The 25,263-nt window shown below is 49.7% G+C and overlaps 2 protein-coding genes across 2 annotated transcripts in view; one reads left to right on the forward strand and one right to left on the reverse strand.

Annotated features, from left to right (window-relative positions):
• Positions 1-948, forward strand: part of LOC132389919 (asialoglycoprotein receptor 1-like) — a gene marked incomplete at its 5' end in the record, with an annotated part of 45,147 nt that extends 44,199 nt beyond the window's left edge. Inside the window, one exon of the mRNA XM_059962486.1 lies at positions 6-948. Coding sequence (XP_059818469.1) covers positions 6-201 — 196 coding nt within the window. The remainder of the gene's footprint in view (positions 1-5) is intronic.
• A 7,916-nt stretch (positions 949-8,864) lies between these two features.
• LOC132389921 (natural killer cells antigen CD94-like) lies at positions 8,865-16,489 on the reverse strand. The gene is made up of 6 exons (XM_059962488.1): positions 16,377-16,489; positions 14,703-14,969; positions 12,981-13,123; positions 11,457-11,521; positions 9,541-9,698; positions 8,865-8,968 (listed from the first exon to the last, which is right to left on the reverse strand). The coding sequence occupies exons 1-6, from the start codon at positions 16,477-16,479 to the stop codon at positions 8,880-8,882; spliced, it is 825 nt and encodes a 274-aa protein (XP_059818471.1). The 5' UTR covers positions 16,480-16,489; the 3' UTR covers positions 8,865-8,879.
• Positions 16,490-25,263: the final 8,774 nt, after the last annotated feature.

Here is a 25,263-nt window from a genome sequence, read left to right on the forward strand (position 1 = left end):
GACAGGAAACTGGCCTCTGACGTCGCGTCCAAGATGAACGCTGGAAAGTCCGAATGCAGTGAATGTAAACCCGGTTGGTTCAGCAGTTGTAAAAACGAAATGCACCGTTTCATCTGTGAGAAGCCTACATCTTTGTTCCTAACTATTCCTGAAAAAATCCGGGTTTTCTGTCAAAAGCCCGTGGAGCCGACTTCAATCTAACGACATTAACTCAATTGCAGCCCTCTCCCCGATTCTGACAAACCCATCCGCTCTGCCCCTCGCCCCTACCCTGTTCTGCTCTGTCTTCCTATGGCACCCATACTAGGAATCTCGCATTAGCTTTACCCTAGTCCCTCTCTTCGCTCTCTCATCCCTCCTCCCCCTCAGGTTACCCATTTCATCCTCATTTCCTTCTCCTCATTTCCTTGCCTCCCACTCGCATCATCAAACGATTGTTTCCCATGTTCAACAGCTCAATTATTACACACACACACACACACACACACACACACACACACACACACACACACACACGCACGCACACACACACCTACCCCCGAAAATCACTCCACTCCCTTTGCAATTTTTGCTCATTTCTTTCTCAATTCCTGCTAAAGTTTGTTGACATTTACAATTACATTTACATCATTTCTTATTATTATTTTGTAATTTGACTTTAACTGTGCCTATTATTGTCTTGTTTATTCATTATTGTACTGTCTCGCACTGTTTTGTGCACTTTATGTATTCCCGTGTAGATCTGATGTGTAACGTAGTTTTGTGTTGTGTCAGGTAGTCCAGTGGAGTTTTGGGTTGTCTCACGTTCTCTAGTGTAGTCTTGTGTTGTTTCATGTAGGACCAGGGTCCTGGCGGAACGTTGTTTCGTTTTTACTGTGTACGGTACCAGCAGTTATGGTTGAAATAACAGTAAAAGCTTCTTTACTTGACTTGACTTGATCTGTGACTTATCCGGCCTGAGCTTTGTGTTGTTGCACGATCAGAAAGTTGCAAAGATGTAACATTCATGTAAGATACAATAAAAGTTAATAAATATCGCAGAAATGTGGTGGTAGTGCTCATACATTCAAAAATAAGACGCCGGAGTGGAAGAAGGTGTTCCTGAATCGTTGAGGTTCTTGTGCCTCTTCCCCGATGGCAGACATGAACGGGGAGCTAGTTGCGGGGTGAGGACCCTTAGTGACGGATGCCGTGTTTTCGAAGCTGCCCTTGATGCTCGGGACGATTGCGTCTGTGATGGAGCTGGTTAGGTCCGCACCGCTCTGCCCCCTCTGGCGACCTCGTGCGTTGCAGCCTCCACACCGGGCGGCGATGCAGCAAGTCAGAACGCTCCCAGCGATCATTTCCTGGTCTTCAACGAAAGGCCATATCTTCTCAAACTGCTGACGTTGTAATCCCGCCTTTCAACGAAAGGCCAATTCCTCTCAAACGGCTTACGTTGTAATTCCGCCTGTAACGAGAGATCTATGGTGGTGATGGGAAGTGTAGAGTATGGTCTGGAATACAGTGAAACGCAGACTCGAAATAAACAAGACGACAGTAAAGACATCTAAAGTTTATATCGCAAAGAATAGTTCTCGAAATGGATCTCCTACCTTTGAGCACTGAGTGCTCAGCACGGGGACGTCAAGGACAGACTTTCCGTGAAGCGATGTTGACGAGCAATAATTGTCAGTCTGAGTCTTAAAGGGGAAGTGACATTTCATCAAACACCGGGGAATGGACGTGACCACACTTAGTTGTCTGGCGCTGTTCAGTCGGGAACATGACACCTTCTCCGTGTTTGCTTGAATGTGTTGGCCCCACCAGGACAGATCCGCTGAGATGCTGACACCCGGCAACACAGGAACCTAAAATCAGACCATGAGATATAGGAGCAGAATTAGGCCATCGAGTCCGCTGCGCCGTTCCATCATGTCTGATCCAGGTCCCCCTCAGCCCCACATCCTGCGATTTCTTCGTATCGCTTCATGCCCTGACTAATCAACTATCTGTCCACCTCTGACTTCAAAAAGCGCAATGCCAGACCCCACATCCGCCTGTTTAACTCATTCCACAGATTTACCATACTCTGGCTAAATAAATTCTTCTCAATCTCCGTTCTAAAAGGACAGGTCTCCATTCCGATGAGGGCCCACTGGCTTTAGACTCTCCCACCATGGGGAACCTTCTCTCCACATCTACTTTATCGGTGCCTTTAAACATTCGATCGGTTTCAACAACAGCAACCCTTCCCCCGCCCCCTTCATTCATCTGAGTTCCAGCCATCAACCGCTCCTGTTTTGATAAGCGTTTCAATCCCGGAATAATTCCCGTGAATTTCCTTTCGACCCTTCCCATTACAAGCTCATCTGGCCGTATCAGATAAGGGACCCGGAACCGCTCACAATACTCCATAAGGTTTCACCAGTGCTTTATGAAGCCTCAAATTCACATCCTTGTTTTTACATTCTCATCCCCTTGACAGGAATGCTAACATTGTACTTGATTTCCTAGCCACAATCTGCACCTGTAAATTAGGGCATCATGCACGAGGTCTCCCACGTCCCTATAACAATATAACAATTACGAAACAGCATCTCGGTCCTTCTAGTCCGTGCCGAACGCTTACTTTCACGTCGACCCACCGACCTCTGTGCCTCAGTTTTTCTGAATTTTCTCTCTATTAGACAAATAGTCTACGCCTCTATTTCTTCGACCACAGTGCATGGCCATACATCTCCCGACACGGCGATCCACCCGGCGCTTCACCGACCATTCGTCCCGTCTCGCTGAACCCTTGTGTAGCCTCCATGCTTCCTCAGCACCACCTGTAGATCGGTGACGACACTGCCGGTCTGCACTGACTGAGGTTTCCCGATGGGGATGTTCATCATCCAGTTACAGAGGGAGTTTCACTGACCCAGGATCTGGAGCTTTTGGATCAGAACTGAGGGGATGATGAGTCTCAACGCCGAGATGCTGTCAGTCAGCAGCAGCTAGACGTTGCTGCTGTAATGTCCAGCATGAGTTCGTCAAATTACAGCGGTCACGTCTTTACTAAAGAGGGTGTCGACTCTGGAAAGGACGAGCCTGTCAAAGCAGCTAGTCACAGTATCTGTGAGCGTCACTGGGCTGTTGTAGTTGAGGCAGGTCACCCTGCTCTACTCGGTCTCTTAATCCCAGTAGGTGTGAGTGTCACTGGGCGATTGGTTTTGAGACAGGTCACCCTACTCTTCTCGGTCTCTGGTGTGATTGTAGCCCTTTTAAATTCCGACTGCAGCAGAGAGAGATTGATGTTGTCCTCTGACACTCCACCTTCCGCTACAGTCCCTTTCCACTGCGTCACCTTATCAATTATCCACGCCCCTCCCTTTCTCCCTGTCTCCGTCAACCCCTTCATCACCTACACCCCTCCACTTCTAAGTCCGTCCCTCCCTCTCCGATGCCCATTCTCCGAGAGCCGCATCATCCCCTACATAAACGTGCTCTGTCACCAACCCCCGCCCCCTCACACTCCATATCAACACTCCTGCCTGTGTTCAAAGGGAATTGCGGGGACAATGCGTTTCAATTCCAGAATCATTCCCGCGAGCTTCATTTCAATCTAAGGGCAGAATGTTCAATACATCTGTGTGGAGATAACACATTCATTCAAACACTAAGAAGGTGTCATGTTGTCGACTGAACAGCGGCAGGAATCCAAGTTTCGGCCCTCCCATTCCCCCAGTATGGTTGGCTGTCACCTTCACTTTAAGGCACAAAATGACAACTATTGTCTGTCAATGTTCCTTCATGGAATGTCTGTCGGTGACGGCCTCGCGCCGAGCACTCAGTGCTCAACCGTACGGGATCCATTTCTTGTACTGCTGTGCGTGACTTTATCTTTGAATTTCATCACTGTGGTCTTGTTTACTTCGAGTCTGAGCCGGAGTGTATTCTAGACTCTACTCGGCCAGTGCCTTCTCTACCATCCATACTTCTCTCGGTACAGAGGGGATTGCAAGGTTGGGAGTTTGAGGGGATGTGGTCTGTCAGTGAGGACTCGCGAATTTCGCAGGATGGACGGCAAAGCCCTTTCTGACGTCGCATCGCCGCCGGGTGTGGAGGCTGCAGCGCAGAGGGTCGCCAGAGGCTGCAGAGCGTTCTAGGCTCAGCCAACCCCATCACGGGCACAAACCTCCCCTCCATCGAGGACATGTTCAAGCAGGAATGTGTCGGGAAGACCTCATCCATCAGCGAGGAACCCCTACCGCCGGGAAATGCCCTGTGCTCATCGGTACCATTGGGGAGGGGGTACAGGTGCCTGTAAACTCAACAACTTACAAACAGCTGCTTCCCCTCTGCCATCAGTTTCAGAATGCTCCCTGAACACTGAAACACTGCCTCGGTATTCGTCTTTTGCACTGTTTATTAATTTTACCAATTTACGTTAATTTTACATCTTTGCACCGTACCAAGGTCACGTTGAAGTTGTACACGACGTCGATGTGACCGCACTTGCAGGGCGCTGTTCAGGTCCAGTCGCCCTGCTGAAGGAAAGATGCCACTGATCTGGAAAGAGTGCAGAGGGAGAATTACGAGGATGGTGCCGGATCTGGAGGGTCTCAGTTAGGGACAGAAGGCAAGAAACCGGGGACTTTGTTCCTTGAAGCGAGGGTATGAAGACTGGAGAGGTACAGATAGGGTGAATGTGCGCAGTCTTTCCCCCTGGGAGACAGAGGGCACAGAATTGAGGTGAGAGTGTGTGGAGGGAACCGAGAGCAGAGAGGCAGAGAATTGGGTCTGGGGGGTAGAGAAAGGCGGAGAAGCGGAATGAGTTTGTGAGTAGGGCAGAGAGAGAAGAGGAGTAGAAATGGAGAGTAAATGCGGGGAGCGGGGGAGTTCGGGTCCGGGTGGGGAGAAGAATGGTCTGGATGGGGAAAGGCACAACAGTTGGCGGGAATGGGGATGCGAGTAAAGGAAGAGACTGGGTAGGAAGGCGAAGAGAGGGTGGGAAGTAATGAAAGGATGGCATGGTGCGAGTAGGGTAGATTGAGGAAGGAGAAGTAGTGTGTCGTCACTTGATTGAAGTCTTCCCGACAGTCTGTTGACAGAGATCTTGGATTTCTTCAGAAATATCCGGGTATAAATGTGCCGACTTCTCGCAGATGAATCCGTATTTCCTGTTGCAACTGTAAATGTACGAGTCACACTTACTGTAGTTGGGCGATCCACCGATAGAGTTGACGTGGAGAAGCTTTTTTCCATTGAGAGTAGCAGAGATTCAAACAAGTGGACATGAGGACGTGATTTGAGAGTTAGGGGGCCAAAGTTTAAGGGTAACATAGGGGGGGACTTTTTTACTCAGAGAGCGGTAGCTGTGTGGAACGAGCTTCTAGTAGGAGTGGTAGATGAAGGTTCGATATTGTCATAAAAACATCAATAGGTATACGGACAGGAAAGGAATGGAGGGTTATGGGCTGAGTGCAGGTCGGTGGGATCAGGTGAGATTAAGCTTTCGCCACGGACTAGAAGGACCGAGATGGCCTGTTTCCGTGCTGTAATTGTTATACGGTTAACCCCAAACTCCATGACGCACAAGCCTTCACAGAAGACTCGGTGGATGAAAACAATAAGTTTACACCGGAAACGTCGAGAACAATTGACTGCCTTTTTTGGATTGTGGAGTGCTTATCAAAGGAAATGGACATCTGGATATTGAAGTTTACTGGAAACCAACACAGACAGATCACCATCTACGGTTTGACTCTGACCACCAATTTGAGCATAATTGTGGGTTATCAGAACCGAAATCACGGCGCCGAGTGTAAGCCCCCCAATATTACAGCTAAAGACAGGGAGCGCAGGTATTTGAGGGAAACCTTGAAGCTCAGAAGTGTTTTCAACAACCACCCCTCCTTCTCAACTCCCTCTCACTCCAACCCACACCCTTCCCTTTGTCGCCGTCCACCTGTATCTTTCTCAACCCTCTACCTCTCCCTATATCTCTGTGTCCTCTCTCTCAAAATCCAGCTATCACATGTTGACTATCCTATTCTCTCCCTCTCCAGCTCGTTCTGTCTCTCTACTTTCTCTATCCCTCTGCCTTTCCATCGCACTGCACTCCTCACTCGGCCGTCTCTGAATATCTCCCCTCTTCGTTTCTCCCGTACCATTTCAACACCCCTTTCTCTCTTCCCTCTCTCTCCCATTCCCACAGAATATTCACCTGACGGAAATCTGACGGCTCGATCACACCTCCCGGGGTCGGCGACAGAGTGACGCCTCTCAAGACGGTCCTATCATACACTCCCGAGGTCAGACACAGAGTGAACCTCCCTCCACACCGTCCCATCACACTCTCCCGGGGTCAGACACAGAGCGAATCTCCGTCCACAACGTCCCATCACACACTCCCGAGGTCAGACACAGAGTGAACCTCCCTCCACACCGTCCCATCACACACTCCCGGGGTCAGACACAGAGTGAATCTCCCACCACACCGTCACATCACACACTCCCGGGGTCAGACACAGAGTGAATCTCCCTCCACACCGTCACATCACACACTCCCGGGGTCAGACACAGAGTGAATCTCCCACCACACCGTCACATCACACACTCCCGGGGTCAGACACAGAGTGAATCTCCCTCCACACCGTCACATCACACACTCCCGGGGTCAGACAGAGAGTGAATTCCCCTCCACACCGTCCCATCACGCAATCCCGGGGTCAGACACAGAGTGACGCTCCCTCCACACCGTCCCATCACACACTTCCAGGGTCAGGCACAAGGTGGCGCGTCGCCTTCACCGTCCAATCACACAATCCGTGGGTCAAACACTCTGTGATGTTCCCTTCACTCTCTGCCATAATCCAGTAACAGGGTCAGAAACTCTGCGAATCCCTTTCTCTCTGACCATTCTCTCCTCTCACCAACCCCAAGCACTTCCGCGTTCCTATAGTCTTGAATTCTGTGTCTGTTTCTGAGATGGTATGTGTGTGTAACTGGTTGCAGCGCCGAAGGAAAAGGGGGAGAGGGAGGACAGTGAAGATGTGGTGAGGTTGCAGTTACTGAGAGGAAACCGTGTGGAACCACATGACCGGTCTGTCCACATGGAAACGCAGAGAGACTCAGCCCGAGAGATCGATATCAGATGGTGAGGAGGAAGTGTAACACGGGACGTCAGCTCCCCCCTATTCTCCCCACAATTCCCTGTGATCACAGCAGAAAGCGTTTTGGATGCGAGAGGGTAGTAATGGAGACGGTGGGGCTATTGGAGATGAGGTCGGCAACGGAAAATGGGCATCGGGGAGGGAGGGCATGGCAGAGAAGGGGAGGGGTGTAGATCCCACAATGTCGCAAAAACAAAGGGGTTGTTTGTGGACTATAGCGGACTGGAGACAGACTGAGCTCTGTTGCCATCAATGGATTTGCGGTTGAGAGGTGACCAGCTTTACGTTCCTCGGCATTTACATCACCCAGGATCTAACGTGGACTGTACATACCAGCTGTACGGTAAATAATGAACAACAGCGCCTCTTACACCTCGGACAGTAGACGAAGTTTGGTATGGGTCCCCGAAACATTGGAACTTTCCACAGGGACAAAATGGAGAGCATCCAGAGTGGATACATCACTGCCTGGTATGGGAATCTTATCCCCTCAATCGCAGGACTCTTCAGAGAGCGGTGTGGACAGCCCAGCGCATCTGTAGATGTGAACTTCCCAGGATTCAGAACTTTTACAGAGAGAGGTGTGTAAAAGGGGCGTGAAGGATTTTCGGGATCCCGAGTCGCCCCAGCAACCAACCGTTCCAGCTGCTAACATCTGAGATCGTGTAGCACAGCAAAAAAACACAGGACCAACATGATCCGTCTCAGCGCCTTCCGTCAGGCCGTCAGACTGATTCATTCACGCTGATACAACTGAATTTCTAAGTTATATTGACAGTCCTGTTGTACTTAATGTTTCTTAGAAATTGCTATAAATTGCACATTCCACGTTTAGACGTAACATAAAGATTTTATGACCCAATAGGCCAAATAGTTTAATTCTGCCTCTCTATCCTATGATCGGATTTCAAGTTCCTGTGTTACTGTGTGTCAACATCTCGGATGATCTGCACTGGGCATGTAACCGCGAAGGAAGTATCTTCATCGGCAGGCATCTTGGATTCGGAACCTCCATTCCCCCGAGTGTGGTCAGCTGTTACCTTCCCTTTATGATTCAGACTGCCAGTTATTGCCTGTCAACATTCCTTCATGGAATGTCTGCGGTGACGGGCTCGCGCCGATCACTCAGTGCAAAGCCGTAGGAGATCCGTTTCTATGACTACTGTTTGTGATTTTATCTTTGGATTTCATCACTGTGGTCTTGTTTATTTCGAGTCTTAGTCGGAGTGTATTCTAGACTCTACTCGGCCCTTGCCTTCTCCACCATCCATATCTCTCTCGGGACAGAGGGGATTGCAAGGTTAGGGGTTTGAGGGGATGTGGTCTGTCATTCAAGACTCGCGAATTTCTCGGGATCTACTGTGGGGAGCGCTCTGACTTGTCGCATCGCCGCCTGGTGTGGAGGCTGCAACGCAGAGGGTCGCCAGAGGCTGCAGAGGTTTCTAGGCTCAGCCAACCCCATCACGGGCACAACCCTCCCCTCCATCGAGGACATGTTCAAGCAGGAATGCCTCGAGAAGACCGCATCCATCAGCGAGGACCCCCTCCCGCCGAGAAATGCTCTATGCTCATCGGTACCATCGGGGAGGTGGTACAGGAGCCTGACAACTCAGCAATTTACAAGCAGTTGCTGCCCCTCCGCCATCAGATTGCAAACGCTCCCTGAACACTGAAACACTCCCTCGGTATTCACCTTCATTGCAGTATGTATTAGTTTTCCCAATTCGCGTTAATTTTACATCATTGCAGCGTGCTGACGTCACGTTGAAGTTGTACATGACGTCGGTGAGACCCCGCTTGGAGGGCGGTGTTCAGTTCTGGTCTGCCTCCTGTACGAAAGATGACACGGATGTGGGAAGAGTGCAGGGGGAGATGAACGAGGATGCTGCCGGGACTACAGGATCTGGATTATGGAGAGAAGGCAAGAAGGATGGGCTTTGTTCCTTGGAGCGTGGCTAGGAAGCCTGGAGAAGCACAGGTAGGGTGAATGCGCAGTGTCTTTTCCCCTAGGTTGGGGAATTGAGAGGCAGAGTCCTCAGAATTGAGAAAGAATGTGTGGAGAGAACGGAGAGAGGAGAGGCAGATAATGGGGTCTGAGGGGAAAGGGACGTGTTCAAAGGGAATGAATTAGGCAGAAGAAGGGGGAATTGAGAAAAGGAGCGGAAAGTGGGAGTAAATGGGGGGATGGGAAGAGTGGGGCAGAGAGGGGAGGTGTGGACCAAAGGAGAGAGGAAGAGTGGCGTGAGAGAACGGGGTTGCGAGTATTGGAGGAGTCTGAGCAGCGGAGGAGAGGGTGTGAGGGGATGAAAGGATGTGTGAGTAACAGTGCAGTAGATTGAATGGGGAGAAGTGGGATGTAGTCACTTGATTCAAATCGGCCCGACAGTCTGTTGACAGAGACCTTTGATCTCTTCAGGAATATCCTGGTATAAACGTGCCGACTTTTTACAGATGAATCTGTATGTACTGTTACAACTGTAGCTCTGTGAATGCAAGTTGCATTCTCTGCAGGTGTGCCATTTAAAGAACATCTTGTACAGAAGATCAGGGGACACAGTCCTATCAAAGAGAGGTAGACAATTTCAGAAACAGAAAAACAGTTCCAGCAAGTAACCGGAGACCGTCGCCAAACCAATCCCACGAATCTGAGCTCTCCCCACAGACTTCTGTCAGCCTCTGATCTAATCCCATGATACCGCGCTCTCCCCACAGACTTCTGTCAGCCTCTGAACTAATCTCATGATACCGTGCTCTCCCCACAGACTTCTGTCAGCCTCTGAACTAATCTCATGATACCGCGCTCTCCCCACAGCCCCTAGTCAGCCTCTGAACTACTCCCATGATACCGCGCTCTCCCCACAGCCCCTAGTCAGCCTCTGAACTAGTCTCATGATACCGCGCTCTCCCCACAGCCCCTAGTCAGCCTCTGAACTACTCCCATGATACCGCGCTCTCCCCACAGCCCCGAGTCAGCCTCTGAACTAACCTCATGATACAGTTCACTGCCCACAGCCCCTAATCAGCCTCTGAAATAATCCCATGGTACCGTACTCTCCCCACAGTCCCTAGTCAGTCTCTGAACTAATCTCATGATACCGCGCTCTCCCCACAGCCACTTGTCAGCCTCTGAACTACTCCCATGATACCGCGCTCTCCCCACAGCCTTTTGTCAGCCACAAAATTAATCTCATGATACCGCACACTCCGCACGGACCCTCGTCAGCCTCTGATCTAATCTCATGATACAGCGCACTCCCCACAGCCCCTAGTCAGCTTCCGAACTAATCCCATGATACCACACTCTCCCCACAGTCCCTAGTCAGCCTCTAAACTAATCTCATACCGCACTCTCCCCACAGTCCCAGATCAGCCTCTGAACTACTCCCATGATACCGCGCTCTCCCCACAGCCCCTAGTCAGCCTCTGAACTAGTCTCATGATACCGCGCTCTCACCACAGCCCCTAGTCAGCCTCTGAACTACTCCCATGATACCGCGCTCTCCCCACAGCCCCGAGTCAGCCTCTGAACTAACCTCATGATACAGTTCTCTGCCCACAGCCCCTAGTCAGCCTCTGAAATAATCCCATGGTACCGTACTCTCCCCACAGTCCCTAGTCAGTCTCTGAACTAATCTCATGATACCGCGCTCTCCCCACAGCCACTTGTCAGCCTCTGAACTACTCCCATGATACCGCGCTCTCCCCACAGCCTTTTGTCAGCCACAAAATTAATCTCATGATACCGCACACTCCGCACAGACCCTCGTCAGCCTCTGATCTAATCTCATGATACAGCGCACTCCCCACAGCCCCTAGTCAGCTTCCGAACTAATCCCATGATACCACACTCTCCCCACAGCCCCTAGTCAGCCTCTAACCTAATCTCATGATACCGCGCTCTCCCCACAGCCCCTAGTCAGCCTCTAAACTAATCTCATACCGCACTCTCCCCACAGTCCCAGATCAGCCTCTGAACTAATCCCATGATACCGCGCTCTCCCCACAGCCGCATGTCGCCTCTGTACTTACCTCATGATACCGTGCTCTCCCCACAGCCCCTATTCAGCCTCTGAACTAATCTCATGATACCGCGGTCTCTCCACAGCCCCTACTCAGCCTCTGAACTAATCCCATGATACCGCGGGGCAGTTCGCAAATCAATCCCGACAACCCTGCATCCTTCAACAAGCTAGACCCACTGTTCCAGTCTTTGTCCGCGGCCCTCTGTCAGTTTCCAAAGGTAAATCCCACCCCTAATCACTCCCCACGGCCTCGTGCCGCTCCCACACCACGGACCTGTAACAGTCCAAACCTCACCCGTCTCTGCATTTTCCAATCCAGTAAGTTCTGAATCGAGTGACGATAGAGATGGACACAAAATCCTGTGAAATTAAATCCCTTCGATTAATGTGCATGCAACGTCCTGGGAAATGTTTCACTGCTAATGCAATGGTTTCTCTGTAGCAGCAGTGATTTTGTGTTATGACGAGAGATAACGGGGGTTTGGAATGTGCGGTGTCCCATGACGGGAGGTGTTTTCATTCCTGTGACCCCGAGAGCGAGGGATTTGCGGGCTTTTGTTCGGCGGAAGATGGAGAAAGAAGATGTCAGAACGGGGTAATCGTAGACTGCAGGCCAGAGCGGACTTGGAATGGGGTCGAGAGTCGACCACGCCCGGGGGAAATCGATGGAGAACGGACGGACGGGAAAACAGTGAGCTCCAAGGAGCGCATTAGACTGTTTCGTTAAAATGAGTCCAATTTCCCTTTGTTTTCTGCACTGACCCTGTAGTCAAATGAAGAATCATAAAGCCCAGTCGTTTAATTGCAAATGGTGAACTGCTCGTTATTTCATGGGATTGATTTGTAACCGGGCAACACATCCACACAAACGTGATTTCTCAGTTTGACCGGGCCGGAGGCAATATCATCCCACGACCCTCAAAGGCATACTGGTCGAACCTGTCTCCAAGTCTGACCACGAGAAACTTGAAGAGATGGGACACAGATGAATTCTGAGATGTGACGGTGTGGAGGGAAATTCACTCTATGTCTGACCCCGGGAGTGTGTGATGGGACGCTGTAGAGGGAAATTCACTCTTTGTCTGATCCCGGCAGTGTGAGATGGGGCGCTGTAGAGGGAGATTGACTCTGTGTCTAACCCCAGAAGCGTGGGATTGGACGGTGTGTAGGGAGCTTCACTCTGTGTATCACCTCGGGTGTGTATGCTGGGACGCTGTGGAGGGAGATGCTCTCTGTGTATGACCCCCTGAGTGTCTGATGTAATGGTGTGGAGGGAGATTCACTCTGTTTCTAACCCCGGGAGTTTGTGATGGGACGCTGTGTGGGGAGATGCACTCTGAGTCTGAACCCGGGAGTCTGTGATGGAACGGTGTGGAGTGAGATTCACTCTGTGTCTGACCCCGGGAGTGTGAGATGGGACGGTGTGGAGGGAGATTCACTCTGTCTCTGACCCCCTGAGTGTTTGAGGTGACGGTGTGGGGGAGATTCACTCTGTTTCTAACCCTGGGAGTGTGTGATGGGACGCTGTGTCGAGAGATTCACTCTGTGTCTGAACCCGGGAGTCTGTGATGGGACGGTGTGGAGGGAGATTCACTCAGTGTCTGACCGCGGGAGTGTGTGATGGGACGGTGTGGAGGGAGATTCACTCTGTGTCTGACTCCGGGAGTGTGTGATGGGACGGTGTGGAGGGAGATTCACTCTGTGTCTAACCTCGGGAGTGTGCGATGGACGGTATGGAGGGAGATTCACTCTGTGTCTAACCCCTGGAGTCTGCTATGGGGCGGTGTGGAATAATTCGATCTATTCGGGAGACAGTTACCTCTTCCTCGGGTGAATTTATTTCGAGGAGCCTTGCATCAAGGTTCGAACAGTGTTCCCTCGCTCCATTATAAGGCTTCTCCAAGGAAGATATGAAATAACACCGATTCTCGTTTTCGATCCAGTTCGGAGGACATGTCTGCTCTGCAAAACAGTAACAAAAAATAAATAAAAGAACTGTATCTTCCTCCCTAACAGCCATTGCAAAAGTTCAACCTCCCTCCACAACTTCCCATCCAGGATTCAGACAGCAGGTGTCGCTGCTTTCAGTCCTTCCCATCACAGACACCTGGGGTCAGATACAGAGTGAAACTCTCTCCAGACCGTCCCATCACACACTGCCGGAGCGGACAAACACAGAATGGAACTCCCTCCAGAATACCCCAATACTCCCGTCCGTGATAAGATCGGAAATGAATCACTCTCTGCTTCATCCCGCAGCACACTCCCGTTGTCAGGCACAGTATGATACTCCTTCTAGCCGGTGACATCACACAACACAAGGGGTCAGAAAACGACAGGCAGTCCCTCCGCACCGTCCTGTCACGGAGTTATCTGACACAGAGCGGAACACCAACCAGGCACGCGTCACCGTTCCCGGTGTCAGACAAACACATAACGCCCCCCGCCCCCACCAAAGGCACTCACCCACCCTCCCATCCCGCAATAGCTTCTCATCACAGGTAACTGTGTCAAACACAGAGTCCCATCATATACACACGGGGTGAGACACCGATTTAAGACACCTTCTGATCACACATTAACACCGTCAGACGCAGACTGAATCTCTCTCTCCACGGACCCATCACACACTTCAGGCTTCTGACGTGGGGAGAAGCTCCCTGCACACCCATTTTATACGCTTCAGGTGTCAGAAGTGTGGTGAAGCTCCCGTCCCCACTGACCCATCACACACTCCGGCAGTGAGACACACAGTTTTTCTCCCTTTAATAAACCTCGTCACGCACTGCCTGGGTCAGACACGGAGTGGATCTCTCCCTCCGTGGCTTCATCACACCCTCCAGCGTTCAAACCTGTAGTTAAAATTCCTGCACACCGTCCCGTCACACTTTTCCGGGGTCAGATTCTCCCTGTCACTCTTTTCAAACAGTGCAGTCTCATCGCACACACCTGGGATCAGGTACAGAGTGAGTCTCCCTCCACATCGCCCCTCACTCACTCCCTGGGTAACACACACAGTGAAGTTCCCTTTACACCGTCCAATTACTCACTCCCGGATTCAGACACAGAGTGAAGCCCCCTCTGCACTGTTTTGTCACGCTCTCCCAGCTTCAGTTTGAAGCTCTCTCTCCACGTAGCCATAACACACTTCAGGGGTCAGACATGGGGTGAATCTCTCTGGGCAGTGTCCCATCACACAATCCCGCTATCAGACACAGAGTGAAGATGGATCCACACTGTCCCATCAGACATTCCCGGAGTAAGTCATAGAGTGAATCTGTAATGTTACGTCTCACAATCCCGTGGTCAGACACAGAATGAATCCACCTCCACAACGTCCCATCACACTCTCGTGGATTCAGTGATAGAGTGAAACTTACTACACACAGCCCCATCACGTACTCACTGGGTCAAACACAGAGTGAATAACCTTCCATACCATCATTTCACACACTGCCAATGCCAAGTACAGAGTGACGCTTCCTCTCTCCATGCCTGCCCTGTGATGAGGAGCGGGTGAAAGAGGGGGATCGTGCCTCACCTTTTCTGCTGGTCAACAATTCACAGATTTGAGCCTTGGTTTCGTTGACAGATCTGTACTTCGTTTCCATCTCAGTGAACTGGTGACCGAGATCGCTGTGCCTTCGTTTAAGATCGGAGAGATTAAAGTTGAGCGCAGAGAGATTGTTGAGACACATTCTCTGGGTGAAATCCAAGTGGGAAATTTCCGATATCTTGGATTGAAGGGTTGAGTTTAACTCATTGCAGTTTTGGTCGGTGGTGATCTCTGACTGACGAATCTGTGGTACTGAGAGAGATGGTGAAGGATGTTTAGAGTTTATAGTCACACGTGACTCAGCGTCACACTGAGGAGCGGGTCACAGAGAGTGTGGTGTCAGTGTCACGGTGAACGGTGTCACAGTGAAGGATGTGCTGGTGGAACAGTGAGAGGCGTCGGCGCCACCCGAGGGGTTATCAATGTCCTGGTGAAGGTTGTCTTGTTGTTACAGTGGGTCTGTGTCAGTATCGTAGTGATAATCGATTCCCTGTCCGAGTTGCTGTGAGGAACGTGTCTGTGTCACTGTGATAGGAGTTTCTGTGCCCATGCGAGAGGGGTACCGGGTCACAATGAAGTGTATGTCGATGACAAGGCGAGGAAGATGTCTGAGTGAGGGAAATGCTGGAGTGAGGTGTCTGGCAGTGTCACGGTGTGTGGAGTATCGGTGTAATGTGTGGGCGCTGGTCTCATTGTAATGAGTGTGTCTGTGTCACCGTGAGAGGCATGTCATGTCCACGGTGTGTGTCCGATTGTCACGTTGAGGTGTGTGTCATTGTGATTGAGAGGACTAAATCAGTGTCATTGGGAATTTATGAGTCGGTATCACGGTAAGGGTCTTGCCTATGTCAGGGTGAGGTGTTTGCAATTGCCTCAAAGTTAATTTAGATTTGATTTTAACTCGTGGACTGATAGTCGACAATGGCGTTGGGTCCGGTTCATCTCCTGATTTTCTTCCCAAAGGAGTTTGTAGCTTCGGTCAGAGGTGATCTGAGATGGTGAAGGGTGTTTGGCGTTTATAGTGCGTCAGCGTCAGCGTCAAGCTACTGAGCGGGTCACGGAGAGTGGTGCGTCAGGGTCACGATGAAGGGTGCGGTGGCACTGCGAGGGCCGTTGGCACCACCGTGAGCTACGTGTCTGAGAGAATATATTAGGTTACGAGCGAGGTTTTTGTTGGTCTCACGATGGGGGTTGCGTCACTATCGCAGTGATAGTTGTTTCCCGTCACAGCGAATCGGTGCTTCAGTGAAAGACGTGTAAATGTCATTGTGATATGTGTTTCTGGGTCCATGTGAGAGGTGTACCGGGTCACATTGCGGTGTATCTCTATGCCCCGCTGAGAGATATATCGGGGTCACAGTGCAAGGATTGACGGTGTTGCAGGAAGAGACTCGTCGGTGTCATAGAGTTTGGTGAATTGGTGTGACATTAGGAAAAATGTTTCACCTCCACACGTCCCATCACACTCTACTGGATCCGGTGATAGTGTGAAACTACCACCACGCAGCCTCATCACACACTCACTGGGTCAAACACAGAGTGAATCTCCCTCCATACCATCTCTTCACACACTCCCGATGACAAGCACAGAGTGCCGCTTCCTCTCTCCATGCCTGCCCTGTGATGAGGAGCGGGTGAAAGAGAGGGATGATGCCTCACCTCTTCTGCTGGTCAACAATTCACAGATTTGAGCCTTGGTTTCGTTGACAGATCTGTACTTCGTTTCCATCTCAGTGAACTGGTGACGGAGATCGCTGTTCATTCGTTTAAGTTCGGACAGATTTGAGTTGAGCGCAGAGAGATTCTTGAGACAGGTTCTCTGGGAGAGATCCAGGTGGGAATTCTCCGTTATCTTGGATTGAAGGGTTGAGTTTAACTCCTTGCAGTTTCGGTCGGAGGTGATCTCTGACTGACGAATCTGTGATACTGAGAGAGATGGTGAAGGATGTATTGCGTTTGCAGTGACACGTGAGTCAGCGTCACACTACATTGTGATTGGTGTTTCAGGGTCCATGTGAGAGGTGTAAAGGGTCACATCGCGGTGTATCTCTAAGTCACGCTGAGACATATGTCGGGGTCACAGTGCCGGGTTTCACGGTGTTGCAGTGAGAGACGCGACTGTGTCATAGTGTTTGGTGAATCGGTGTGACATTAGGAAAAATGTCGATGTCACGGTGAGTGTTGTGTCTTTGTGACGATGAGGGTTAAATCGGTGTTTCGGTAGAGTGGCTTTTGCTGTCCTGAGAAGAGATGAGTCGATTTCAAAGTGATGAACGTGTCTGCGTCACGGTGAGGGACGCTTCAGCACCACGTCGGGAGGCGTATCAGCGTTACGTTGAATCGTACTTCCGTTAGGTTGTGTTGTTGGCATCAGGTTGAGGGATATATCGGTAAAATGTTGAGGGATGTGTTGTTGGGGGTTGTGTCGGTGACACGGTGAGGCCTGAGTCGTAGTCATTCAGAGAGACCCGCCAGTGCCACAGTGAGGTGTGTGTTGACATCACTGTGAAGGGTGCTTCCGGGAAATGTTGGGAATGTGTCGCTGTTACAGTGGCCATTTTTATTCTCTGCGGTTTGGTCGTTGCGACCGAATTGAAACTCACCATGAATCCTCCAGCAGATACCCGTGATAATGAGGGTCGCTGTTAAGACGCAGATTAGCCATATGCTTGGGTCTGATCGGTCTCTCCTTGTGGGCCGCTCACTGCCCATGTCGTCTGTGGAAAAATCGTTCCTTGTCTTTGTCAATCCATCGTAATATTCCTTGATCTACACCCCCCGCCCCACTGCTCCTCTCACCCTTTGAGTTCAATTCACTCACTTTTGCTCATGCAGAGCAGTGAGCGTAAATCACAGAACAGAACAGACCATTCGGCCCGGAATATGTGCTGTACCAGTTATACTTCATGCCTAAATTCTTCTTGCCTACACAATGCTATTCTCCCTCCAAAACCTGCACATCCACGTGTTTGTCAATGAGCCAATTAAACGAATTTATCTATTTGCCTCCACCATCACACCTGGAGGCACATTCCAGTCACTGACGCTCCCTGTGTAAACAAAACCTTGCTCTGCATCTCTTCTGAATAGATACACCCTCTCCCCTTCCACTCCGTGATATTAGAGATTTCTCTCTGGGGGAGCAATGCCCCAGTTGCCTGGTCTTTCTCTGTCTCTCCTCATGATAGAGACCTGCATCAACTCTCCCCTCAGCCTGAGATACATATGAAATAATATATGAAATACATACCTATCGCATGAATGTATTTTACTGATATTCTACATCCACTTGCTGTCTTTCGATCTTCTACATGTTAACTGTGTTTTGTGCCGTGCGTGACCTTTGCTTTTGTGTTTGGCACCTTTGTCCTTCTGTAAGGCAGACTCGTTTGGCTGTATTCATGGGCGTTCATGCATTTTTCAATTGCGATGCAACTTCTATTGGATTGAACCCATCTCTTCTGTACAGGTTTCACCTTCTTTGGAAAGAATCCCAAAGAAACAAATATCCGAAGCCCCCTTCATTACGGATCGCCTCATCCTCCCCACCCTGCTTCCATTCTGACTCAGAGAACCATGCTCAGCGCCAGAGACCTGACCGTTGAGACTTCCCTCACTGGTCTTACCGCGAATCGCTGTTTTTTAATGTGCACTCGTCCACCCGTGTGTGTGACATTTACCTGGCTCCTGATCCCTGCTTGGAGACGCCAAAACCATGTGTCTTTCTGACTCAAAGGGGTACTCAGAGGGTAACTCCATACAATCCTATCTACCCACCCGGAGTCAGACACCGAGAGAGGCTCCCTACACAACGATCCACCTCACAATTCCCTGATCAGGCATGGAGTGCCGCTCCTTCTAAATTGTCCTGTCACTCACTCCCGGGGTCAGACACAGAGAGAAGCCCGCTCTTCCCCGTCCCAAAGCTCACTCCCGGAGTCAGAGAAGAAATGAAGCTGCCTACTGTCTCATCGCACATAACGGGAGTTAGACATCGAGTGAAACTCCCTCTACACAGTCGTGTCACGCATTGTCAGGGTTCAGCCATAAAGAGAAGCTCAATCCACACCTTCTCATTTCACGCTTTTAGATTCAGATGATTTGTGAAGCTCCACTCCCTGGAATCAATTGAGCCACAGAGCCGACTCAGAACCGAGAGTAGGAACCAATGGGAAGGGACAGGTGTGAGCTGTAAATGTGGAGGTATCTAGGGGATGGAGTTGTTCACGGAGATGCGGAAGAGCGCAGTGGATTTAGGGCGTGTTGGAGACATGGAGGTGCACAGAGGAGGACCTGTGTCACGGAGATCCGAGGTGTTTTTGAGGGGAAGTTGATAATGGAGGTGGGGAGGAGTGTGTAATTATTACGTCGCAGGACGTGTCCGTGTATCATTATCACGATGAAGAAAGCGTCGAGCACAGCGAGAAGTGCGTTAGTGTCACCGTAAGGCGCCGTTGAGGCGGTTGCGCCCTGTCCTGTTCACAGTGTGTGTACCCCCGACACCGATTGTACACCAAATCCCTCTCTCCTTCAACACTTCCCACTATTCTCATTATACTCCGCTCCCTTCTACACTGAGTTTAAAGAGGGCCTGGGCTCCAAATTACCAAATACACCATTGCCAGAACACAGCTTGTCCAAACCCACATGCAGCAGATCCTTTCTATTCCCAGCAATATTAGCCTGTCGCCAGTTTAGAACTGAAACCCGGGAACCGGTCCTATCCTTTTCATATCTACTCTGAAACTAATGGGATTACAAATCACGAGATACAAAGTGCGTCCCTGCACGAGCCTCTGAGACCTGACTTGTCTCATTCCGTAGTAGGAGATCAAGTATTGCTCTCTCTCTTTCGTTGGGACTTCAACGTACTGATAATCACGATCATATGTTTCCTGCGACCGTCTGTCATCTCTCTACAGGTTTGTTTATCCGAATCCAGCGGACTGTTATCCGGTCTATAACATGAATATGGCCGGACATATTTATTCCACATTTCCACCCACAAAGCCTCACTTAGACGAGTTGACTTGTCTGTTCTGAATGTACACTGCGGTGACAATTTCTCGGTAAAGCAAAATCAACATCCCTCTATTAATTCCTTATGTCAGAGAACCATCTATATATATAACCATATAACAATGACAGCACGGAAATAGGCCATCTTGGCCCTTATAGTCCGTACCAAACCCTTACGCTCACCTCGTCCCACCAATCTGCACTCAGCCCACAACCCCCCATTCCTTTCCTGTCCATATTCCTATCCATTTTTTAAATGACAAAATCGAAACTGCCTCTACTGCTTCTACTTGAAGCTCGTTCCACACAGCTACCACTCCCTGAGTAAAGAAGATCCCCCTCGTGTTACCCATGAATTTTTGCCCAGTAACTCTCAATTCATGTCCTCTTGTATGAATCTTCCCTACTCTCAATGGAAAAAGCCTGTCCACATCAACTCTATCTATCACCCTCATAATTTTAAGTATCTCTCGTCCCCCCTCAATCTCTTGAGAATAAAGACCTAACATGTTCAACATTTCTCTGTAACTTAGGTGCTAAGACCCAGATAACATTATAGTAAATCTCCGCTGTACTCTCTGTTAGTTGTTGGCATCATTTCTATATTTCCGTGACCAGACCTGTACTCAATGCTCTAAATTTGGCCTCACCAATGCTTTAAACAATTTTAACATTTCATCCCAACTCAATGCTCTGAGTTATAAAGGCCAGCATGCCAAAAGTTTTCTTCATCACACTGTCCACGTGAGATTCCACCTTCAGGGAACTATGCACAATTATTCCTAGATCACTCTGGTCTACTTCATTCCTCAATGCCCTACCATTTACCATGTATGTCCTATTTTGATTAGTCCCACCAAAATGTTGCTCCTCACACCTATCAGCTTTAAACTCTATCTGCCATCTTTCAGCCTCCTCTTCCAACTGGCCTAAGTCTCTTTGAAAACCTACTTCATTATCCACAGCGCCACCTATCTTAGTATCATCTGCATACTTTCTAAGCCAATTTAGCAAACCAACATCCAGATCATTAATGTATATGCCAAACAACATTGGACCCAATACAGATCCCTGAGGCACACCACTAGTCATTGTTCACCAATCTGACAAACAGTTATCCACCCCTACTCTCTGGCATATCCAATCCAGCCACAGTTGAATCCATTTTACAACTTCGATATTAATAACTAACGATTGAACCTTCCACATTAACCGTTCGTGTGGATCCTTGTCAAAGTCCTCATTGAAGACCATATGAACAACATCCACTGCTTTACCCTCGTCAACTTTCCAAGTTACCTCTTTTTAAAAAATCTATAATATTTGTTAAATATGACCTTCCACGCACAAATCCATGTTGACTGCTCCGAATCAGACCCAGTCTATCCAGAAAATTATATATACGATCTCTGAGAATACTTTCAATAATTTACCCACATGGGACGTCAAACATACAGGCAGATAATTGCTAGGTTTACTCTTAGAACTCTTTTTAAACAATGAAAAGAAGTTGTACAAAATCTCTCCCATCTCTTTTGGCTCTACACATAGCTGTCCACTATGATTCACAAAGTGACCAATTTGATCCCTCACTATCCTTTTGCTATTAATATAACTGTTGAATCCCTTTGGATTTATTTTCACCTTACTTGCCAAAACAGCCTCGTATCTCCTTATTAGCTGTTCGAATGTCTTCCTTAAGAGTCTGTCTACATTCTTTGTATTCCCTGAGCACCTCATTTACTCCATGTTGCCTATAATTATTGTAGATCTCACTCTGTTTCTGAACCATGTTTCCAATATCTCTTGAAAACCATGAATCTCTCAAACGTTTATCCTTTCCTTTCAACCAAACAGGAACGTAAAGATTACATACCCTCAAAATCTCACCGTTAAATGCCCAACATTTCTCTACTACCCCATAAACAAATTGTCCAAATCCACTCCTTCTAAATCCTTTCCCATCTCCTGAAAGACTTTCTCCAATCAGAAATCTCAACCCTGGGTCGTCCTATCATTCTCTAGAATTATATTCAAACTAATGATATTGTGACCTTTCGTGTCGAAGTGCTCGCCAACACATACCTCCCTCACCTGAACTATCCTATTCCGTAACAGGAAATCCAACATTGCCCCTTCTCTAGTTGTACCTTCATATATTGCTACAAAAAACTATACTGCATACAGCCTCTGGTGGACTCTTTATACCTGAGTCTTCCCCTTCCCCCTCCTAACCATGACCCAACTGTCTACCTCCAGTGGCACCGGAGAGAGAATCTGCCTGTAACTCCTACCACATGAGCTGCATCTCGGCGCACCTGGCGCAGATGTGGACGTCCGGGATGCTAGGAGACTCCAGGACCTCCCACATCTGACACCGAGAACAACAATCTGCCCTCACACTCATACTTCCCACGTCCCTCAAATATCATGAAAAACTGAAACCTAAACCTACCTTGTCTCGCCCGTTTCCGCCCAAGCCCGTTGAGCCAAACCCTTAGGCCTTCACTCTACACCCAACTCACTCCACGGCCCGCAAACGACGCTGCCCACTGTCGAAGGCTTTGTCCTTTTCTAAATCTACCCGCTTCACTGCCCGTCGTCTCACGCCTGCGCAGTCCTGCCTCTGTTAACTCCAAGAAGAAGAAGAAAAAAATTCAAAGTGAGTCCTTCCACTGTTTCAAGTCTAAACATTGGGAAACCCGAAATATCGTGCAGTCATGCTTGCTCCTCCTACAAGCGATTCTGAAATGTCTACAATATCATAATTCATTGTTCACAACCGCCTTTCTTTAAAGCTTCCCGCATTCACATATACGCGGCTCAGGACACCAGTCGCAACATGCTCAGCCTTTTGATTGGAGCCGGTTTCTGAGGTCTTTACAACATCAGGCCCCATAACGACTCTGCTATCTGCGCTGGATCTCTGAATCCCATCCCCCTGAGTTTAACAACTCTCCCCAAAAGCATCATGCACTGTTCTGGCAAACCTTCCCGCTGAAATATCAGCTCCCCTTCAGACTGGGTGTAAACGGTCCTCCATCTCTTCTGTACAAATCCCATCTTCCGTGGAAAAAAACACAACGATGCCAGATTTTGAAGCCATCCTTACTATACCAGCTCTTGGGACACGTGTATGGTTCCTATGTCTCGCCTCCCTGGGCCGGTGGTGGTCCTGTCCTTTAATTTAATAGCTAAATCCCTGACGTCACTGTGCTGAACCACCTTCCCATACATCCTGATTTCATTGGTACCGATATGGACCAGGACATTGTGCTGCTCACTCAACCACTTAAGAATCACAGAGAAGGAAGGCTGTGCTGAGGGCAGAGGAAGGAAGGGGAGGAGAGTGGAGGCCACAGAAAGGGTTTCCAGTTTGCTGCCTTTGCAGCAGAACGTGTGAGTTACCATTGTCTTGCTCTACAACTCAGATTGGAGTCTGTTTGAACGCCGAATTTCTTTGACCTACGAAACTGAGTCAGAGGCAGAGCGAGTGTCCCGGGAACATTCCCGGGATCTGACACAGACTGCAGCTCCCTCCATACCGTCCCATCACATACCCTCGCGGTCAGACACAGAGTGAAGCTCCCTCCACACCGTCCCGTTACACACTTCCAGGGTCAGGCAACCAGCGAAGCCCCCTAAACATTATCCGATCACACTCCCGGGCTCAGACATGTGAATAACCACTGCACATCGCAGCATATTCTACTGGAGTCATAAAAAGTGGGCATCCCGCTCCCCCATCCGTTCTCCCCACTCACCAATACCCTGCATTTTGGCGTTCCAGTAGTCTAGAGTCGTGTGTGTCTCTCGGTGATGGTGTGTGCGTGTGACCAGATGGTGTGCTGCGAAAAGAGGAAGGAAGGGGAGGACAGAGGAGGCCAGGGAAAGGGTGCTGAGATTGCAGGCACTGATGCAAGTGGTGTGGAATCACATTACCGCCTTGTGCATACAGAATTGTGGAGGGGCTCAGATCCTAATGATAGATATCCAGTAGAAGGGGGAGGTGTAACGGCAGACGTCATCTCTACCTCATAGAACCCACCATTTCCTGAGACACAGAGTGGGGAGCAGGGAGCGACGTAGATGGAGAACGATTAACAGACGGACTGTTCCACGGGGAAGAACAGGGCATTAGGGATGATGGAGAAGACAAAGTGTGCAGGAGAGTGAGTGGCTCAGGGAGACGATGCAGCTTGTAAGGCAGAGATGGATGATGGAAACGGGAGTGGTGTACTGGAGACAGTGTGTGACGGCGAGGGGGAGTATTGTAGGAGAAGATGTGTCTGACGGGTTCTGGAAGGGATTCTGGAGAAGGTGGGTGTTATGCATACGGGGAGGAGAGTTTCATAGTTACAGTGCAGGGCGTGAATCTGTTGAGTGATGAACTGTCTGTGGTAACATCAGACTGCTCCGCTCCAGAGAAAAGAAAGCAGAATGTCCCAACCTGTACTGATAGATTTTTTCGCTCTATCCAGTCAGCTTCCCAGTGAAACCCTTCTGTATCTCTCCAAAGATCTCTACACACTTCCTGTAACTTGGCGCACTCACCGTCCCATCACACACTCCCGGGGTCAGACACAGAGTGAATCTCCCTCCTGACCGTCCCATCACACACTCCCGGGGTCAGCCACAGAGTGAATATCCCTCCACACCGTCCCATCACACACTCCCGGGGTCAGACACAGTGTGAATCTCCCTCCACACCGTCCCATCACACACTCCCGGGGTCAGACACAGAGTGAATGTCCCTCCTAACCGTCCCATCACACACACCCGGGGTCAGGCACAGAGTGAATCTCATTTTACACATTCCCATCAGACAATCCCGGGGTCTGACACAGAGCGAGGCACCCTCCACACCGTCCCATCACACACTCGCGGGGTCAGACACTGTGTGAATCTCCCTCCAGACCGGCACATCACACTCTCCCGGGGTCAGAGACAGAGTGAATCTCCCTCAATACCGGCCCATCACACACTCCCGATGTCAGACACAGAGTGAGTCTCCCTCCACAAGATGCCATCACACACTCTCGAGGTCAGACACACAGTGAAGCTCCCTCCTCACCGTCCCATCACGCACTCCCTGAGTTAGACACAGAAGGAGGCTCCCTTCTAACCGTCCCATCACATTCTCCCGGGGTCAGACACAGTGTGAATCTCCCTCCACAACTTCCCGTTACACATTCCCGGGGTCAGACACAGAGTGAATCTCCCTCCGCAACATCCCATCACACACTCCCGGGGTCAAACACAGAGTGAATCTCCAACCACACCGTCCCATCACACACTCCCGGGGTTAGACACATAGTAAAGCTCCCTCCACACCGTCCTGTTGTTTCACGTTATTTCTCACTTAAATGCATACTTTTCTTGAGGGGTCGTGTCAAAGTTTTAAGATGCCTTGATGATGGTAGAAGGGTGTCGGAGAAACGATTTTCACACAGAGAGTGTGGGTTGCCACAGAGCGAGAATATACTTTCTGTTGTGGTGTTCGTGGTGGATTCAATGGGGTCTTTTA

This window comes from Hypanus sabinus, unplaced genomic scaffold (assembly GCF_030144855.1).
Source record: "Hypanus sabinus isolate sHypSab1 unplaced genomic scaffold, sHypSab1.hap1 scaffold_705, whole genome shotgun sequence".
In the NCBI taxonomy this organism is placed as follows: domain Eukaryota; kingdom Metazoa; phylum Chordata; class Chondrichthyes; order Myliobatiformes; family Dasyatidae; genus Hypanus; species Hypanus sabinus.